The 21,262-nt window shown below is 46.4% G+C and overlaps 1 protein-coding gene across 4 annotated transcripts in view; it reads left to right on the top strand.

Moving 5' to 3' along the window:
- gabrg3 (gamma-aminobutyric acid type A receptor subunit gamma3) overlaps positions 1-21,262 on the top strand; it is a 605,769-nt gene that overhangs the window by 577,142 nt on the left and 7,365 nt on the right. The window contains exons 8-9 of one of the 4 annotated variants that reach the window (XM_078222417.1): positions 8,145-8,341; positions 14,639-14,692. In XM_078222417.1, coding sequence (XP_078078543.1) covers positions 8,145-8,341; positions 14,639-14,692 — 251 coding nt within the window. Of the gene's footprint in view, positions 1-8,144; positions 8,342-14,638; positions 14,693-20,236; positions 20,250-21,262 lie in introns of all 4 variants that reach the window. The other 3 variants (XM_078222419.1, XM_078222418.1, XM_078222416.1) reach the window with 3 other exon arrangements.

A 21,262-nucleotide genomic window follows, 5' to 3' on the forward strand; every position in this document is an offset into this window, starting at 1 on the left:
GTGAGTCGGTGCAGAGTTGAATGCAGTGTAGGGATTCAATGTTTCTATGATACTAACCTCTGGAGCTCTGTCCCCAAACCCTGCCACTTAGTTTCCCAGCTTACAAATGTTTCTCTAAGCCTTTCTCTGAAAATTTAATTTTGTTTTTCCTGTGTTTCTCTCTTCTTCGCCAGCTCAGTGGCCTGCTCTCTGTAATACGTTCTAAAGCATTGTTTTCCGTGTGAAGAGCAACTAGATGGACACAAATTCTTGATACAAATATGAAGTGCAATGGAAGGCAATAAGGATTCCTGTAACACAAAACCTGTTGTTGTTATTAGTTCCCATCATTCTCCTCAGATTAACTCTCAGTACAAGGCTGTTAAGCTTCACCCATGGCTGCTCAGGGCTAAAATTTGTGCTTTGTGAATCAACAATAAATAGTCTTTACTTTGTTTCTTGCGAACAACCCTCACTATTAAATCTAATTGATGTTTCGATCCAGGATTTAAGCCACTGTATTCAGCAGCACATCCTTGCGAATCCTTTCAGAGTTGTACTGAGATGAGCTCAGAAATGAAAGAGAGTTGCGTGCTGTGGGAGTACACAATGAACGGTAGGGTGTTAGGAAGTACACAGGACCAGAAGGACCTCGGGGATGTATGTCCAAAGATCCTTGAATGGAGCAGGACAGGTAGATAAGGTAGTTAAAAAGGCATAAGGGATATTGGCCTTTATTAGCTGAGGCCTGGGATATAAGAGCAGGGAGGTTATGATAGATCTGCATGAAATGGTCGTTGGGCCACAGCTAGAATACTATGTGCAGTTCGGATCACCACGCTATGAGAGGCATGTGGTTGCACTAGAAAGGGTGCAGAGGAGATTCACCACGATGTTGCCAGGGCTGGAGCGTTTCAGCTATGAAGAGAGGCTGGCTAGGTTGGGGTTGTTTTCCTTAGAGCAGAGAAGGCTGAGGGGGGACTAGACTGAGGTGTGCAAAATTATGAAGGACATAGATAGGGTGGATAGGAAGGAACTTTTACCTTTAGTACAGGGGTCAGTAACCAGGGGGCATAGATTTAAGGTCAGGGATTTAGAGGGAATTTGAGGAAAAACGTTTTCACTCAGGGGATGGTGGGAATCTGGAACTCACTGCCTGAAAGGGTGATAGTCAGGAATCCTCGTAACATTTAAGAAGTATTTCGACGAGCACTTGAAACACTATAGCCTACAAGGCTGGAGACCAAGTGCTGGAAAATGGGATTAGAACCTATAGGTGCTTGATGGCCAGAGCAGCATGGTGTGCTGTAGAACTCTATGATCCTAAGGCCCAGAGGAAGTGGATGTAATGCCCAAAGTGACATTGCTGAGGGGAGCCAGTACCAGTGATTTATTGATAGCTGAAAATTAATGAGTGGGTCTAACATTTGTGTAGCAATGTTGGTTTAATTCAGTTAATAACACTCTACATGCTAGAACATTACGGATTGAATTCTACATCAGGAAGAGTGTTCATGGTCTGCATATTGCACTCCAGTGCAATACCGAATAACTGTTTCCTTATGAATGTTGCTAAACCAAGGCCCTGTTTGGGTATATCTTGTGGCATTTTTGGAAGGAAGCAGTGTTCTACACCCAACCAAACCCTACGGAATGGATCAACAAATTATTACTTACACAGCTTTTGATGGGGATGGGAACTTCTAATTTGTAAAGTGACTGTTGCGTTTGCTTATATAACAAACAGTATTCAATGCAAACTATTGTACGTGATCGCTTTACACGACTAAAAGAGACTGTGTGCAACATGGAGCCCAAGTACCCAACTGAATTAGTTTATTCTGGTTGTGGTTTATATGGATAGAGGCACAAATAGTCACAAGAAGATGCTCTTACTCAATGAAAATATAAATTCCATACAATTTACAGACAGTTTCTTGTTTTTTATTCAGTTGCAAATCCAACTTAACCATTGGTTTGCTATTCCTGAGAGAATACTGCCTTTCTTGAACCAAACTTTCAAAACTTGCGGAAGTATCTTAACCCACCTGGGCCTGAGTCTGAGAAGAAATTTTCTCCAGCAGAGGCTGATTGTGCCCTTGATCTTCATTTGAATTTTTCACTTCATCAGGAACATCTGTCTGACCCTGAATTGGATCTGAACTGGTTCATTCACATTGGCACAGTGGTTAGCACTGCTGTCTCACAGTGCCAGAGACTTGGGTTCAATTCGAGCCTTGGGTCACTGTCTGTGTGGAGTTTGCACGTTCCCCCCGTGTCTGCGTGGGTTTCCTCCGGGTGCTCCAGTTTCCTCCCACAGTCCAAAGATGTGTGGGTTCGGTTGATTGGCCATGCTAAATTGCTTTTAGTGTCAGGGGGGTTAGCAGGGTAATTATGTGGAGTTACGGGGATAGGATCTGGATGCAATTGTTGTTGGTGCAAACTAGATGGCCAGAGTGGCCGCCTCCTGCACTGTAGGGATTCAATGATTCTATGAATCATTTATTAATTTATAACATGTTAAAATGTTACTTTAAGCAATACATAAACAAAATAATTACTAAATAATATATACAGGACATACATGATTGAAAAGGAGTAGAAGTACAAGCTTATGAATCCCTACCCCTTTTCACAAATACAGTTTTCTGTTTATTAGTGTCACAAGTAGGCTTACATTAACACTGCAATGAAGTTACTGTGAAAATTCCCTAGTCGCCACATTCCAGCACCTGTTCGGGTACACTGAGGGAGAATTTAGCATGGCCAATGCACCTAACCAGCACGTCTTTCGGACTTTGGGATGAAACCGGAGTACCCGGAGGAAACCCACGCAGACAACGGGAGAACGTGTAAACTCCACACAGATAGTGAACCAAGTGAACCTGGGTCCCTGGCACTCTGAGGCACCAGTGCTAATCACTGTGCCACTGTGCCACCCCATACAATTGACTCTCACCAACATTTGCAGATGCACCATGGAAAGCATTCTTTCTGGTTGTATCACAGCTTGGTCTGGCTCCTGCTGTGCACAAGACCGCAATGAACTACAAAAGGTCGTGAATGTAGCCCAATCCATCATGCAAACCAGCCTCCCATTTATTGACTCTGCCTACACTTCCCATTTCCTCGGCAAAGCAGCCAGCATAATTAAGGACCCCGTGCCCCCGGACATTCTCTCTTCCACCTTCTACCTTCGGGAAAAAGATACAAAAGTCTGAAGTCATGTACCAACCGACTCAAGAACAGCTGTCTCCCTGCTGCTGTCAGACTTTTGAATGGACCTACCTTGCATTAAGTTGATCTTTCTCTACACCCTAGCTATGACTGTAATAGTACATTCTGCACCCTCTCGTTTCCTCTCTATGAACGGTATGTTTTGTCTGTATAGCGCGCAAGAAACAATACTTTTCACTGTATGTTAATACGTGACAATAATAAATCAGATCAAATCAAAAAAACAATTCAAATGCTTAACAATTATCCTGTTCCCAGTCACACACGTTTCTCATTTTTGTGTTCCACCTTATTCCTTAACTTTATATAAACTAAAAATTCAATCTTTATACATTTGATTTGATTTATTATTGTCACATATATTAGTATACAGTGAAAAGCATTATTTCTTGCACGCTCTACAGATCAAGGCATACCATTCATAGAGAAGGAAAGGAGAGAGTGAAGTTACAGTAATAGCTAGGGTGTAGAGAAAGATCAACTTAATACGAGGTAGGTCCATTCAAAAGTGTGAAGTCAGCAGGGAAGAAGCTGTTCTTGAGTCGGTTTATACATGTTTCAAACCTAAAAATATCTGTACATCTTTTAATGTCTTCACTCAAAGCCTTCCAGAGATTAACCCCACAAACTGAAGTACACATATCATGGGATTTCCAACCCCCCTGTGTTTTGTGGTGGCAGTGGGAACTTCTGGTCCTGCTGCTGTCAACAGGGTTTCCTGTTGTCCACAGCCTCCATTGCCGGGGAAGTTTACACCCTTTATGTTTGTACTACTTAAAAAACAAGGGGTGGGATCTTCTGATTGCGCTGACAGCAACCCCCAGCCACAGCTTCCCCGACAATGGAGGGTGCGGACAACAGGAAACCCTGTTGACAGCGGCAGGACCAGAAGTTAACACCGCCAGCCAATGTTGGGCTGCCACCGCAAAACACAGGGGGGTTGGATCAGGCGAGTGAAGCTGTGTGTAACTCATCGGCTTCACAGCCATCTTTCTTCCCTTGGTTTAACGGCACTCTGCGATTTCACAGTGCCAGCGAGACTCACACAGCCAGCTGGAGGGGCAGGGCCTAAACACGCAGGCATCACCGGGAATCTGAGATCCGGGTGTCGTTTTTAAAGGTCCGGCAAGGACATTGTGGCACGGCGGCACAGTGGTTAGCACGGCTGCCTCACAGCTCCAGAGGCCCGGGTTCAATTCCGGCCTTGGGTGACTGTCTGTGTGGAGTCTGCACGTCCTCCCTGCGTCTGCGTGGGTTTCGTCCGGTTGCTCCAGTTTCCTCCCACAGTCCAAAGATGCACAGGTTAGGGAGATTGGCCATGTTAAATTGCTCCTTACTGTCCAAAGATGTGCAGGTTAGGTGGATTGGCCATGCTAAATTGCCCCTTAGTGTCTCAAAAAGTGTAAATTAGATAGAATAGACATGGTAAATGTGTGGGGTTATGGGAATCGAGTTGTGGGGTGGCCCTGGGTAGGATAGTCTGTCAGTCGGTGCAGACTCAATGGGCCGAATAGCCTCCTTCTGCACTATAGGGATTTTACGATCCTATGATTGTATGATCTCAGGCTGTCTCCACCTTGGAAGTGGATCCTGGGGACAACACCTCGGCATAGCGGGAGGGCTCATTGAGCACTGAGCTCTTGAACACTGTTGTTTTAATCTCATCGACCAGTGTATTAAATCTCAATGTTGCTCACCACTTTAAGGCTGCATTATCTCCACTAATTTCTGAATGGGACTGCGTTTCTCACATTCCGGATGTGCTTGATGCCGGTGTTGGACTGGGGTAAGCACAATAAGACGTCCCACAACACCAGGTTAAAGTCACCCAACAGGTTTATTTGGTAGCACAAGCTTTCGGAGTGTCACTCCTTCTTCAGGTGAACGAGGAGTTCTGTTCACAAACAGGGCATATATAGACACAAACTCAATTTACAAGATAATGGTTGGAATGCGAGCCTTTATAAGTAATCAAGTCTTAAAGGTACAGACAATGTGAGTGGAGAGAAGGCATGGTGCCAGGTTTCTTTTTTTAAAGGAAAATGTAGTGGTTTGTGCCAACGTGATGTCACGGCTGATGGGTGGGAAGATACATTGAGGGTGGAAGAAGAGGCGTTATGCCCACTCAGTAATGCATTCAAACCCTTGCAAATCAGAATCGCGCCCTTCCTGGGCAGGGACCTAATTGCATCATCGGAAGGGAGGACTGAGGAGATTGCCTTCCAAAATCATGCTGGCGCAAATCCTATTTTAAGCCTCTCGTGGGATTTAACAGTCATGGTGGCCACAAAATCACACTCCAGGGGTGGGAGTTTCTGGGCACACTTGCCCCACAACCGGAAATTCCCCTGCCTGAGGTCAACGGACCTTTCCGTGGTCCACCCCTCGCCTGCTCCGATTGCCGTGGCAGACAGAATGGGAAAGCTCCCCCCCCCGCCCCCCCATATCTTTAAGTTATCCAATTCAGCATGAACAACGTCAATAAGCTGAATTCATTGAAGATCCCATCCAAAACAAAAAAATATTGGTGTCATCTGCGAATAAAATAAATTGTAATAATTTCATGCCTTAAAAATTTAATGAAATAAACAAAACAGATCCCTGTAGGACTGTACAAAGAATATTCATCTGATCTGCTTCCCAATCATCTATTTTTACAAATTGTTGCCTATTTTCCTAATTACTTCTGAGCCAATTATTCACTGCTCCGCTAGTCCCATTGCTTTCAAGTTTTTAAAGTAACGCACCATGATCAATTGCATTAAACATTAAAAAATGTTTTTTTTAATAAAAACCCCTATTTTAAATTTCTTCTTATCTTTCGAATTAGTAATTTCCTCCATTAATTCTATCAATTTTAATAAGGTGGATCTACTTGCTCTGATCCCATACTATTACACAGTAACTTATACTTATCAATAAAATTATCTAGTCTTTTAACAAATAACTATTTTAATACTTTAGAAAATTGTAACAGTAAGGATGCTGGCCTGTATTTAGTAAAATACGTTTCAGGCACAACTTGTGTTGAGCCAAAAAAGAAAATGCTGGAAAATCTCAGCAGGTCTGGCAGCATCTGTCAGGAGAGAAAAGAGCTGACGTTTCAAGTCCAGATGACCCTTTGTCAAAGCTTGTGTTGGAGTAACAATTGGCACTTTACTCATATCCCAACGGCCCAATTCATCAGGATCATTCAATTCTTCCCAACTCCCATTGTTTTTTCTTCTTCATTCGTGGGACATGGGCATCGCTGGCTGGCCATCCCTAGTTTATTGCCCATCCCTGGTTGCCCTTGGAGGGCAGTTGGTATGTGGCTCTGGAGTCACATGCAGACCAGACCAGGTAATGACGGCAGATTTCCTTCCCTAAAGGCCATTCGTGAACCGGATGGATTTTTCTGACAATCAGCAATGGTTTCATGGTCATCAGTAGATTCTTAATTCCAGATATTTTTTATTGAATTCAAATTCCACCATCTGCCGTGGCAGGATTCGAAACCAGGTACCAGAACCTTAGCTGAGTTTCTGGATTAATAGTCAAGCGATAATACCAGTAGGTCATCACCTCTTTGGGCACCTTTGAAGGTAAAACATGATCTAACTTTTCCAACACCAAACAACTTGACCAAATGTGTACAAGGGCCACATATTTCCATGAGTCTCCTGGGAGCCACTTTTACCTTCACCCATTGGTTTAACACCAGATTTCTTTCTCTCATTCTTCCCACATCATGACACTTTCTTCTGCCTGGATTGTTTCCATTCTACTGACTGTGCTAAGTGTGGCTTCGCTAATGGGAACTTCCACTTGTACGCACCCAGTGCAAAGCTTGCCCATTAGGACTTTAAATGGGAGTAAACCATTAAGGGGGCAACTCATTAATTTCCACTCTGCACACAAAGATTCCCGATCAGCAGGTAAGGCTCCAAAGCAGAAATTCAGGAGCAGGAAGTGAAACAAATTTGGGGGGCACGGTGGCACAGTGGCACAGCGGTTAGCACTGCTGCCTCACAGTGCCAGGGACCTGGGTTCAATTCCCGCCTCGGTTACTGTCTGTGTGGATTTTGCACATTCTCCCTGTGTCTGCTTTTGGTTGCCTCCCGGTGCTCCAGTTTCCTCCCACACTCCAAAGATGCGCAGGTTAGGGGGATTGATCATGGTAAATGTGTGTGTTTACAGGAATAGGGAAGGGGAGAGGGCCTGGGTCAGACAATCTGTCAGAGAGTTGGTGCAGATCTGATCGGTTGAATGGCTTCTTCTGCACTGTAGGGATTCTATGAACGTTTACTTTTACCATGTGTTCTACATGAGAAGGGGGCAAATTTTACTGCCCCGCCCGCCACGGGAATTGGGGCGGGCAAAGGGCGTTAGAAACATCCATTGATCGCCGGCAGGATTTTCCAGTTTCAGGGCAAGCGAGGCCGGAACATCCCACCCAAGGATTTTTCTCGGTGATTCACTTTGACATCCCATTTATGGTGATATAAAAGTAACCTTGAGTGGCACTGAGGCCCTTGAGACCCCATTCATCCCTCAAGTGCCAACATTTGAACTGAAAGCTCTGACAAAGGGTCATCTGGACTCGAAACGTTGGCTCTATTCTCTCCCCACAGATGCTGTCAGACCTGCTGAGATTTTCCAGCATTTTCTGTTTTTGTTTCAGATTTCAGCATCCGCAGTATTTTTGCTTTTATAATTGAATTTAACATGGTGGGATTATATATATAAAGGCCAGTTTGCTATTGCATTATTGCGTTCTGCTGTCTGTATTCTAGCTTCTGCCTTGACTGTGGAGATTTCACATAAGACCACAGCAGCTAATTGAGTAATCAATACAGTAATAAAATGACAGCAGGGCATTTGTATAATGGATTGGAAATGTTCCTCACTTGTTAATTTGCACTGGCATTTCTTCCTTTACACAACAGGGATTACAACGGTGCTAACCATGACAACGCTCAGCAGCATAGCGAGAAAATCACTGCCAAAGGTCTCCTACGTCACGGCTATGGATTTATTCGTCACTGTGTGCTTTTTATTTGTCTTTGCGGCATTGATGGAGTACGCAGCCCTCAATTATTACACATGCTGCAAGAAACCCACATGTACGAGAAAGAGAAAGACGGTACGTTCTCCAGATGTTACTTGAAGTTCACAGAGAAATGCGTTTCCGTTTAATAATTTAACAAGGGAGGGGGAATTTTTTTTTCCTGGTCCCACTATCCTTAAGTAAATCGTCAAAAGGAGACTTCCTCAGGTTCGCGACATTAAGTTAAGTTTATTTATTTATTGGAGTCACAAGAGGGCTTACATTAACACTGCAATGAAGTTACTGTGAAAATCCCCTCATCGCCACACTCCAGCGCCTGTTCGGGTACACTGTGGGAGAATTTAGCACGGCCAATGCACCTAACCAGCACGTCTTTTCTGGACTGTGGGAGGAAACCGGAGCACCCGGGTGAAACCCACGCAGACACGGGAAGAGTGTGCAGACTCCGCAAAAACGGTGACCCAAGCCGGGAATCGAACCCAGGTCCCTTGTAAACATTGTGAGGATTTTAGCTGCACTGTAATCTTGACAGCAGAATTTCCTCAGAACTTCCCTCTCTTGTGACCTTTGAAGCCTGTACTTTTGGACAGTGGTGACAATAGTAATAGTCAATATTGAAAATCTTGATGCATTGTTCTGGTAATTGTGACAATGGAAGCCTGCCACTGGATATAGCCAGGACCTTCCCCTGGGTAGTAATACTCACAAACTGTGTCAACGAGAGTTTAGCTGGTCTTACTGTCTAGGAAGGGGAGAGTCTTGTGGCATAGTGGATAGAGTCCTTGCCCCTGAACCAGGAGCTCCGGGCTCAAGTCCCATCCCAGGACTTGATGGCCAGAGAAGGTGCGTTTATTTTATTGCAGAGAAACGGGTTGCAAATCCTTCCAAACATGCCAATGGCAGGTGGTAGGGACAGGAGTGATTCTTGGTCAGTCAGATATGGGAGGAATGTTGGGGTCCCTACCATCACTATCCTCGGCTCCAGATTATGGCACGCATGTAAAATGACCACTCTGACTCCCTGGCCAGAGTTTTCCGACCGTTCATGCCAGTGGGATTTTCCCTTCCCGCTGCAGTGAATGGACCTTTGGCTTGCCGCCAAATTTTACGTCTTCGCTGCAGCAGGTGCGTAGCATGAACGGTCGGCAAAATCGCGCCCCCCTGAGTGAACTGTAACACAACAGGGATTGGTGTGTGTTAACTGTATGCTTCTGATAGACCGTTTTACCACTGGTGTCGACTAATCTAAACCATGGTCAGAATTGTACTGTCCCACCCGCCACAGGAATCATAGCAAGCAGAACACAGACCATGAAAGGGTCAGTTGACGTCGGATGGGATTTTCCGGATTTGGGGCGAGTGTGGCCTGAAAATTCCACCCCATGTATCTAATGGCCTTCCCCTATGCTCTCTGATTCTATGATGTACACAGATAAGTGGAGGTATTTTTGTTTGTTCATTTGTCTGAGGCCTGTTGGGTGGCAGATTCCTCCTTCTCCAGCATCCTGAGCCCAATGGAAGGACCTGCCAGCGGAAAGAGAATATCCCCTCCACCCCGCCCTGCCATTGACAATGACTCCTTCCCTACTATTTCTAGGGCCTGCCTGACTGACCCCACTCACCTTGATCCGGGACTCCAGTGACAATCCTTCCACTCAGCCGCAATTCAGTACCAGCAGTGATCATCATTCCCGGTGGCACTGCCAGTATTGGAGAGCTGCCAACCTGATTGACTCAGAGAGTCACCCGCCAGAATTCTACCAACCTGTCTGCCATGAAATCGGAGCAGGTGGGGGGCGGACAACGGAAATGTCGGTTGACCTCGGGTTGGAATTTCCGGTCTCGCTCAAGCGAGGCAATAAAATCCCGCCCTTGGAGTCATAGAGATATACAGCACGGAAACAGGCCCTTCAGCCCAACTCATCTATGTTGACCAGGTTTCCTAAATTGAACTAGTCCCATTTGCCTGTGTTTGGCCCATTTCCCTCTAAACATTTCCTATCCATGTACCGGTCCAAATGTCCTTTAAGTGTTGTAATTGTACCCGCCTGTCCCACCTCCTCTGGCAGTTCATTCCATACACGCACTATGTGAAAAAGTTGCCCCTCAGATCCCTTTTAAATCTTTCTCTTCTCAGTTTTGGACTCCCCTACCCTGGGGAAAAGACCTTGGCTATTCACCTTGTGTCTCAGGTCGGGGATGAGCTGTTTTTTGTTCCAATTCATCTTATTACTTTAAACGCCAATGAACACATATGTGCAGTTGTGACAATGCAGGGTCGGCTCTTTACTGAGACAGCATGATTCATGTCCAAGTGCTGCTATGTAGTGGTTCATTCATGTCCTTTTCACCATTTTTACCTTTGATCTTCACATTCCATGTATACCAGCAAAGAGTACATCAAAGAGACACAAAAATGACAACAGCATGGATCAAGCAAAATGCACTTAGCCCTTCTCAATCTCCTTCCTCCATTCCTTTTGTTACCATGGTTATATTGTCCTCGCAAACTTCAGATCAATTCCCATAAATATGATTGAACAAGGTAACATACTCCACACCATCACAGGTACGTTAAGTGACTTGCACATGTTCCATCACCCCCCTTGTCTGTGGAGATATCTTTATCTTTGCCTGCTTACATCTAAAGCCGTATTAACCCACTCACGAGCTGGTCCCATGAACAGTCCAGCACATTGAGATACTCGGGTCGTGTGGACTCTCATTCCCACATTTGTGCAGTGAGAATGGCAAATGATCACATTCTAGTAAAGATTGATTAATAAAATGAGATCCAATCAAACTGTATACGGTCAGTGGTAATAGCAAAACTGTTACAAGAATACAAATTGTGCACATTCCAATTCCAATTCTCTTCCCACACCAAGTGGGGCACTAAGGCAGACTTTTGTCTGTTTCCATAGCTAGTAATTCCTGGAACAGGTCACTAGTCTGTCGCCAGAGGATTATAGCTTGAGGGGCACCTCTCCACATCAAGCGTGGCTGATCAGGAGACTCTCCCACTCTTACCGCCAGCCGTTGGTGTGTTTGGAAGGATTTACAGGTCAACATTCAACCTGTTTGACCCCGTTATGAGTTCACCTTCCTTAACCATCAGTTTTACTGTTTAAGGTTTATTTATTTATTAGTGCCACAAGAAGGCTTACGTCAACTTTGCAATGAAGTTACTGTGAAAATCCCCTCGGTCAGGTCCTGGGGTGGGATTCGAATCCCAGAGCTTCTAACTCAGAGGCAGGCACGCTACCCACTGGGCCACAAGACCTCCTAATTATACACGTACAATCGCCCAAACCTTCTTCCTACAGCTGTAGATTCAATTAACTTCTGCCCTTCAACCTTCCTTGACTGAGATCATTCAAGAGCTTCCAAGATAGTCCTGGACATCCAATTTCAAACTTGAGGTAAATTTTCCCTTCTCAAGTGTTTAAAACAGCAATACATATCAATTTACCTTATCGATTCCACTTTCAGAAACAGAGAGTGCCCAATATATACCTTTCTATTCAGCAATATGGAAAGCATTGCTTGGTGAATTATAAACAAAACTAATCTGATACTAAATAAGCCTATGGAAAAACTTAACAGCTTTACATTTCAGGCAACATCAACAACAATTTATATTTTTATGGTGTCTTTAACATCATGAATGGCCCAAAGTTCTTTGTATAACACCCACAAGAGTGTTATGGGACAACATGGTTGAGGTGTCTGGGTCTATACTCGATGGAGTTTAGAAGGATGAGGGGGACTCTAATTGAAACTTACATAATACTGAGAGGCCTAGATAGAGAGGACATGGAGAGGATGTCTCCACAAGTGGGAGAGACTAGAACCAGAGGGCACAACCTCAGAGTGAAGGGATGCTCCTTTAAAACCGAGATGAGGAGGAATTTCTTCAGCCAAAGGGTGGTGAATCTGTGGAACTAATTACCACAGAGGGCTGTGGAGGCCAGGGCATTGACTGTCATTAAGACAGAGATAGATAGGTTCTTGATCAATAAGGGGATCAAGGGTTACGGGGAGAAAGCAGGAGAATGGGGACGAGAGTAAGCCATGATTGAATGGCGGAGCAGACTCGGGCTGAATGGCCTAATTCTGCTCCTATATCTTATGGTCTAAGTATGACAATGAGCCACAAAAGGAGGCATTAGGGCAGATAACCAAAAGCTTGGTCAAAGAGATGGGTTTTAAGAAGTTTCTTAAAAGAGGAGAATGAGGTAGAGAGGCGGAGCGATGGAGAACAAAGAACAAAGGAAAGTACAGGAACAGGCCCTTCGGCCCTCCAAGCCTGTGCCGATCATGATGCCCTAACTAAATTTAAAAAAACATTCTGCCCCTACTCAGTCCTCATCCCTTTATTCCCTCCCTATTCATGTACCCATCCAGATGCCTCTTAAATGTTGCTTATGTGTCTGCTTCCACCAACTCCTCTGGCAGCGTGTTCCAGGCACCCACCACTTTCTACATGAAAAACCTCCCCTGTACATCTCCCTTTAACTTTCCCCCCTCATCTTGAACTTGTGCCTCCTTGGAATTGACACTTCAGGAAGGAAATTCCAGAGGGGCCTAGGTTGCTGAATACATGGCCACCCAATGGTGGCACAATTGTGATAATGAATACACAAGAACCCAGAGTTAGAGGAATGCTGATATAACAGATGGTTGGAAGGGTTGAAGGAGAGACATTGTATAACAGGGAGCCAATGTAGGCCAGCGAGTACCAGGATGGTGGGGGAATGGGCTTGCTGTAAGTTGAGACACGGGCAACAGGGTTTTGAATGACCTCATGATGGCACAAGTACAGTTCAGAAGCTCAACTCAGGGTTGAACATGGTCAAGAAGGTGGGTTTCAAATCGTCAAGGAGTTGGGTTTTAAGGAGTTTCTTTTGAGAGCTGGAGAGGCATTTTGGAGGGTAGTCCAGGGTTGAGGGCCTATGCAACTGGCGTCAGGGAGAGGCGATAGCCTAATGGTATTATCGCTAGACTATTAATCCAGAAACTCAGCTCATGTTCTGGGGATCAAGGTTCGAATCCTGCCACGGGAGATGGTGAAATTTGAATTCAATAAAAGGTTATCCTGCTAACCCTCCTGACACTAGGGTCAATTTAGCATGGCCAATTAACCTAACCCACAAATCTTTGGACTGTGGGAGGAAACCAGAGCACCCGGAGGAAACCCACACAGACACGGGGAGAACGTGCAAACTCCACACACACATTGACCTGAGGCTGGAATGAACCCAGGTGCCTGACACTGTGGGGCAGCAGTGCTAACCACTGTGCCACCGTGCTGCCCCATGAAGTTACTGTGAAAATCCCATAGTCGCTACACTCCGGCGACTGTTCGGGTACATCGAGGGACAATTTAGTATGACCGATGTATCTAAACAGCACGTCTTTCAGACTGTTGGAGGAAACCGGAGCACCCAGAGGAAACCCACGCAGACATGGGGAGAACGTGCAGACTTCACCCAAGCCGGGAATCGAAACTGGGCCTCTGGCACTGTGAGGCAGCTGTGCTAACCACTGTGCCACCGTGCCGCCCCTTCTGGGGACCTGGATTCAAATCCCACCATGGAAGATGATGAAATTTGAATTCAATTAAAAAATCTGCCATGGATGACTGTTGTCAATTGTCGTAAAACCCCATCTTGTTCACTGATGTCCTTCAGGGAAGAAAATCTGCTGTCCTTACCTGGTCTGGCCTACAAGCGAGAAACATATACAGAGAAAATAATTAACAGACTTAAAACACTGCAATCATGGAATCCCTACAGTGCAGAAGGAGGCTATTCAGCCCATCGAGTCTGCTCCAACCACAATCCCACCCAGGCTCTAGCCTCGTAACCTTACCCCTTCACTCTGGTTAGTTCCCCTGACACTAAGGCCGGAATTTTACTGGTGCGCCCGCCCTGATTCCGGGAGCAGGCAAGGCTCAGAGTTCGGCATTCTCCATTGGCCTCGGGCCGGATCATACGAACCTCGGGAGAACGTGCCGGTAAAATTCTTCCCTGAGGGTCAGTCTAGCACGGCCAATCCACCTATCCCGCACAATTTTGGAGTGTGGGAGGAAACTGGAGCACCCGGAGGAAACCCACGCAGACACGGGGAGAACGTGCAAATTCCACACAGACAGTGACCCAAGGCCAGAATTGAACCCAGGTGCCTGGCGCTGTGAGGCAGCAGTGCTAACCACTGTGCCACCGTGCCACCCGTGGAAAGACATTAATGACAGGACAACAATGGGTTAATCCGATTTTCATGTTGGAACAGAACAGTGCGTCATGCTGACACCAAAAATAGTCATAACACAAACTCTTTAGAGACATTAATCTTTCATTCACAGGTCAGGAAAGTCCCCACACTCTCACACACTCTCAAAAGCAAAATCCACCCATTGATGTTGTTATTTTGGTTAATGTTTATGAAATAAAGCCAGCCTGATTTTAAGTGTGGTAGAGGCAATGTGGTAGATTTTCATGCGACTGCTTCCATCACTTGGGACATGAGCAAGAAGGGCAGATGTAAATACAAGCAGGGCATTATGTGCACACCTATCCTTACCTTAGCATCTATGTTTATTGATCCAGGTCGACATGGGCATGTCGGATGAGACCTTTCTTCCAGCTTAAACTTCAAAAGGGAAGGAGGCACAATGCTACATCATCTCTCAAAGACAACGAGCGTGATTTTCCCAAAAATATTCTCAGTGCCCAGCGAGTGGGAAAACGGGAGGTTTTCCCAACCGTTTATTGGGCGAGCTACCTATTGATAATTTATGGCACAGTGTGCGATACAGAGCACATCAGGCGGTTCATGCCAGTAGCGGGACGGGGGCAGGGTGCTAATCCCACTCGAGAGGCTGACAGCAGAGTACTCAAGGGGTCATTGAACATACACCTTTCTCCCAGTGTACTGGGAGATCAGTGTACATGCCTCCCCCCCCCCCTCCCTCGCACCTGATCATCAGCCTCCCAATCGCTGGCCCCGACCCCCCAGCGCCTGACATCGCCGGCCTCAGCATGCCCAATCGCTGGCCCCAAACCCCTTCTCACCCCTCACCGCCCACACCCCCAGTGGCCAGACCCAGCCTCCAACTATCAGGCCCCATCAGCCCTCATCATCCTCCATTGCAGAGTTCCCCCCTTCCCTTTTCTCCTACCTCCCCCTGTCTGGCCCCACCCCTTCTAGCCCTGCCCCTGTGAGGCTCCACCCCCTCTTGCTCCATCCCTTGGCACTGTCTGGTGTCCAGTAGACACTGCCAGTGTGCCATGCTGGCAGCGCCAGGGTGCACAGCAGGCAGTGCCAAGGTGCTAGGCTGGCACTGCCCAAGGGACACTGCCATCCTATCCCTGAACTCCTGGGGGGCCTCAATGGCCTCCGGTCACACCAGTGAGGCCATCACATCAAGCCCCGATTGCTCGGGACCATCTGTGATCCCCGCTGGTGTGGACCTCCACCGGCGAGGTTGGAAACATAAGTGAGCCTGGCAATGCCATCCCGGGCTCACTAAACAGATTTAAATAGAATAATGAATATGGTAATCTGTCTCGTGCCGTTCCCTGGCGCAAGGCCTGCGAAGATCACGACCAACTGAACGCCGGTCGCGATTCCCGGCACTTTCGCCTCAACGCAGGCACATGATGAGTGCAAGCACTGATTGAGAATTTGAACTCACAATGTAGGCTAGTGTTTTAGGGCAGCACTGAGGAAGTGCCACATTGACAGGGGGGCCGATTTGCAGCTGGGATGTCACATTGATGACTTGTCTGCCCCTCTGGTAAATGTAACAAATCCCACCATAGCATTCAAGAGGAACAGGATTGTCCTCCCAGCCTCTGAGCCAAGATCTATATTCGGTCATCATCACTAAAAGCAGAATATCTGGTCACTTGAGTCATTGCTATATACTGGTCGCTGTAATTGCCAATGTTTTCACAGCAACTACACTTCCAAAGCACTTTATTGGCTGTGCAGCACTTGGTGACATGCTCCAATAATGCAAGTTCTTTCTTATCCCACTATATCTTCCAAGCCACCAGTATCAAAATATGCCAAACCAGTCAGCTAACTATCCAGAGATCTACTGGGGATGCATTGCCTTGTTTGCATAGGGTAGTACATTCATATCCATCCCACTGTAAAACAGGCACTCTCGCTTTCCAAATGTGTCAGGCCCTTAGTGCTGCAGGGGAACATAGATGGTGTCCATTTGCATAGATATTAGATTATGAATATCATGACTTTGGATAACACCAGTCACTGATTTTCTGGGGCTGACTCCATAATCATTTAGCAAAGTAGAATCGCTGTAAGCAAATCCTTTCTTATTTTCAGAATAACCATAAATAACCATAAAAATACAAAAAGCAATAGCTCAGCCAGCCATTGCTGAAGTGGATAGTCAGACACTCTTTCCTAGGGTAGAAAAGGAGAGGTTGTATAAACTCGGTTTGTTCTCACTGGAACGAGGAAGGTTGAGGGGTGACCTGATAGAGGTTTACAAGATTATGAGGGGCACGGACAGAGTGGATAGTCAGATGCTCTTTCCTAGGGTAGAAAAATCAAGTACTGGGGGACATAGGTTTAAGGTGCATGGGGAAAAGTTTTAGAGGAGGTGTGTGAGGCAAGTTTTTTACACAGAGGGTGGTGAGTGTCTGGAACGCACTGCCCGGGGAAGTGGTGGGAGCAGGTATGATAGTGGCATTTAAGGGGCATTTAGACGAATACGTGAATAGGATGGGAATAGAAGGATATGGACTTCATCAGTGCATATGGTTTTAGTTTAACCAGGCATCACGATCAGCGCAGGCTTGGAGGGCCGAAGGGCCTGTTCCTGTGCTGCACTGTTCTTTGTTCTTACATAGAATCATAGAAACCCTACAGTACAGAAAGAGGCCATTCAGCCCATCGAGTCTGCACCGACCACAATCCCACCCAGGCCCTACCCCCATATCCCTACATATTTTACCCACTAATCCCTCTAACCTACACATCTCAGAACACTAAGGGCAATTTTTAGCATGGCCAATCAACCTAACCCGCACATCTTTGGACTGTGGGAGGAAACCGGAGCACCCAGAGGAAACCCACGCAGACACGAGGAGAATGTGCAAACTCCACACAGACAGTGACCCAAGCCGGGAATCGAACCCAGGTCGCTGGAGCTGTGAAGCAGCAGTGCTAACCACTGTGCTACCGTGCCGCCCCTGAGAACCAAGTGGCAATGATTACGAAACTAGTGTGTCAATATCAAAAATATATTTCTGTAACAGTGCCTGCTTATGAAATGATTAAACTTGCACTCCATTGATATTGACAATTGGATAATGTCAGATGCTGACAGTTTCGACCTTCAGGAGAACTCTATGGCTGTGATATTCAACCATAAATCGTATTGATCCACGAAATCCCCCATCAATATCTGTTAAGTCGTCAAGTTTATCAAGGGCCCACAGTATAAAGAGGTGAAAGGTGAATTGGTTCTGGGAGATCACTCAATGTGTCTCCATACAACCAATCCATTTACAAAGGCTGTTATGTCAGTGCATTTTAGGGCAGCATCAGCAAAGCATTGGGATTTTGAATCCTGCAGATTTCCACGTGCAACATCAGACATCTCAGGTGCACAATGTTGACACAAAACACAGATTGTTGACATCAATGTGTATAGTGAGCTGTTGTACAGGTTCTGCTCCTCTGCCACCGTGCACTCCTCAGCTGATGCTACCTCTTCAAACTCATTAATTGCATTACTGAACTGTGAGCAGCTACGTTGGTGCTTAAAAACATGGACCAGGGATGCACAGGGTTCTGTGTGATATTCCTGTACTCGGGTCACCACCACGGTTGACTGGGGAACTCCTCTGTACTTGCAATAACAGAAAAGGCACGAATGTTAGACGGCCATTTCCCCAACACATCTTCAGATAGAGTTTTCACTGCAAGGCATCATCGTTCCTTCATAGTTGCTGGGTCAAAATCCTGAAACACCCTCTCTAACAGCACTGTGGGCGTACCTACACCACACGGACTGCAGCGATTCAAGAAGGCATTTCACCACCACCTTCTCAAGGGCAACTAGAGATGGACAAAATGATGCTGGCCTAACCAATGACACCCACATAGAATCATAGAATCCCTACAGTGCAGTAGGAGGCCCATCGAGCCTGCACTGACAATCCCACCCAGGCCTATCCCCATAACCACCCATATATCCTGCTGATCCCTCTGACACTAAGGAGCAATTTAGCATGGCCAATCCGCCTAACCCGCGCATCTTTGGAGTGTGGGAGGAAACCGGAGCACCCGGAGGAAACCCACGCAGACGCGGGGAGAATGTACAAACTCCGCACAGGCGGTGACCCGTAGCTGGATCTGAACCCGGTCCCTGGCACTGTGAGGCAGCAGTGCTAACTGTGCTACTACCATTCTGCTCTTCTACACATCCCGTGAAAGAATAAAACAGAATAAAAGGGAAGGCTTCATTGTATGTGTGTGCATGCTGGGGGGTGGGGGGTGGGGGGGGGGGGCAGGTGGGGGGGGTGGGGGGAGGGACGGTGGTCAGGGAGTGAGGGTGCGAGAGGAGGAAACGGGAAGTAATTTCTGTCAGGTTGGCTCCAAGGCAAATTCTCATCTCCATTGGATTATGGAGGTGTAAGGATGGTTGCCTACTTGGCCCCGGAAGGGTATAATTAGGGGTCCTTTGCCAATGCTAATTGGATTTTCAATCATGGTGTGCCTATTAGAACAGGAGATCGTACATACAACTATAGTGGCCTCCTAGCAGTAGTGTATCAGAACTGGAAGCTCCAATTCATTACCAAGGTGGGCTTGCACCCTAATTTTCAAAGGTCCTAACCCTTCTGGTCGACTTATTCTGGTGCCTTCTGGTGCAACGACAATAATCTCTCCCTCAATGTCAACAAAACGAAGGAAATAGCCATCGACTTCAAGAAGCATAGAGGAGAACATGCCCCTGTCTACATAAATGGAGACAAAGTAGAAATAGTCGAAAGCTTCAAGTTTTTAGGTGTCCAGATCACCAACAACCTGTCCTGGTCCCTCCATGCTGACACTATAGTTAAGAAAGCCCACCAACGCCTCTACTTTCTCAGGAGACTAAGGAAATTTGGCATGTCAGCAATGACTCTCACCAACTTTTACATATGCACCATAGACAGCATTCTTTCTGGTTGTATCACAGCTTGGTATGGCTCCTGCACTGCCCAAGACCGCAAAAAACTACAAAAGGTTGTGAATGAAGCCCAGTAGATCACGCAAACCAGCCTCCCATCCATTGACTCTGTGTACACTTCCCGCTGCCTCGGCAAAGCAGCCAGCATAATTAAGGACCTCACACACCCTGAACATTCTCTCTTCCACCTTCCGTTGGGAAAAAGATACAAAAGTCTGAGGTCATGTACCAACCGACTTGAGAACAGCTTCTTCCCTCAGACTGCCATCGGACTTTTGAATGGACCTACCTTGCACTAAGTTGATCTTTTCTACACCCTAGTATGACTATAACACTACATTCTGCACTCTCTCTCCTTTCCTTCTCTATGAACGGTATGCTTTGTGTAGCCTGCAAGAAACAATACTTTTCACAATATACTAATGCATGTGACAATAATAACTCAAATCAAATCAATAATCAATCAAATCAATTATTTATGTAACCTATGGCTGGCACCCAGGATGGGGGCACTGTCATACTATTCAAAAACACTTGAGCTGTTCTCACTCCCGGCAATCCTTGACTGCTGGAAGGCCTGATGTTAGCCCTCGTGCATCAGGAAAATGCCTGCCAGCCTAATTACATGGCAATCACACCCTCTGCCCACCAATTTGCCAAAACCACAAAAAGGTCACATTGGGCGTGCCAAGTGTGGGATTGGGGACCCGGAAATGACCCCAGCGAATGGGTCCCAACCACCCCCCACAAAGAAAAATCCTGCCCATTAAATCTGAGTGATGCTTACCTTTTCTGAGTCCTGCCATGCTCTGGTTTAGGAGAATGTCCTGGGTGGCTTCTTCCATGGGAGTCAATAGCGGGTGACGTGTGAACATTTCTCTAATTTGAATCCTTTGATATTGTCATGCAGCCAGAGTAGTCTTGAGATATTGTGACTTGTTGCAGCGTATTTATAATGACAGGTATGTGCCCAGTCTGTTGCATCAGTTAGTGACCTCTTTCATCTTGACTGCAAGTCCTGTTGAAGCATGAGTGTGCATGAATTACAATGAAGGAGCTGTAAAACTCGGTGAGCACTGGCCATGACAGAACGTTTTGTGTTTACTGAGTGGATGGACAACTTATTGCAGCACAGCTTTGCACCTTTGACATGATAAATGGCATTGCCCACGAGTCTTACTCTGCCCCCTGTCTATGCATAGGGGCAGCATGGACAAATTGGGCCGAAGGGCCTGTTTCCATGCTGTAAACCTCTATGAGTTCTTGTAGGTACGACACATACACACCGTTGACTGGGATTTTCATCTCCTTACGTCCTCTAACCATAATCTGGAGTTCAAAACCATAGAATCTTCCCAGTACAGTATTATCATCCTTGTTTAAGGAAGGATGTAAATGCATTAGCAGCTGTTCAGAGAAGATTTATTAGACAAATACCTAGAATGGGCGGGTTGTCTTCTGGGGAAAGGTTGGACAGGCTAGACTTGTATCCACTGATCAGAAGGCTAAGGTCCCATAAGCACATCTCCCCCCTCCCCTTATATGCACAAGGGGAACCCCCCCAACTGATAAGGGGAACCCGCCCCCACTCCTCAATGGAGCTTCCCACAGGGCCCCTCCAGCACAAGCCAGTACCAGTGCTGGGTGCCGAGGCAGTGAGAGAATTCATAGAATCCTACAGTGCAGAAGGAGGCCATTTGGCCCATCAAGTCTGCACTGACCACAATCTCACCCAGGGCCTATCCCCATAACCCCATGCATTTACCCTAGCTAGTCCC

Source organism: Mustelus asterias, chromosome 10 (assembly GCF_964213995.1).
Source record: "Mustelus asterias chromosome 10, sMusAst1.hap1.1, whole genome shotgun sequence".
In the NCBI taxonomy this organism is placed as follows: Eukaryota; Metazoa; Chordata; class Chondrichthyes; order Carcharhiniformes; family Triakidae; genus Mustelus; species Mustelus asterias.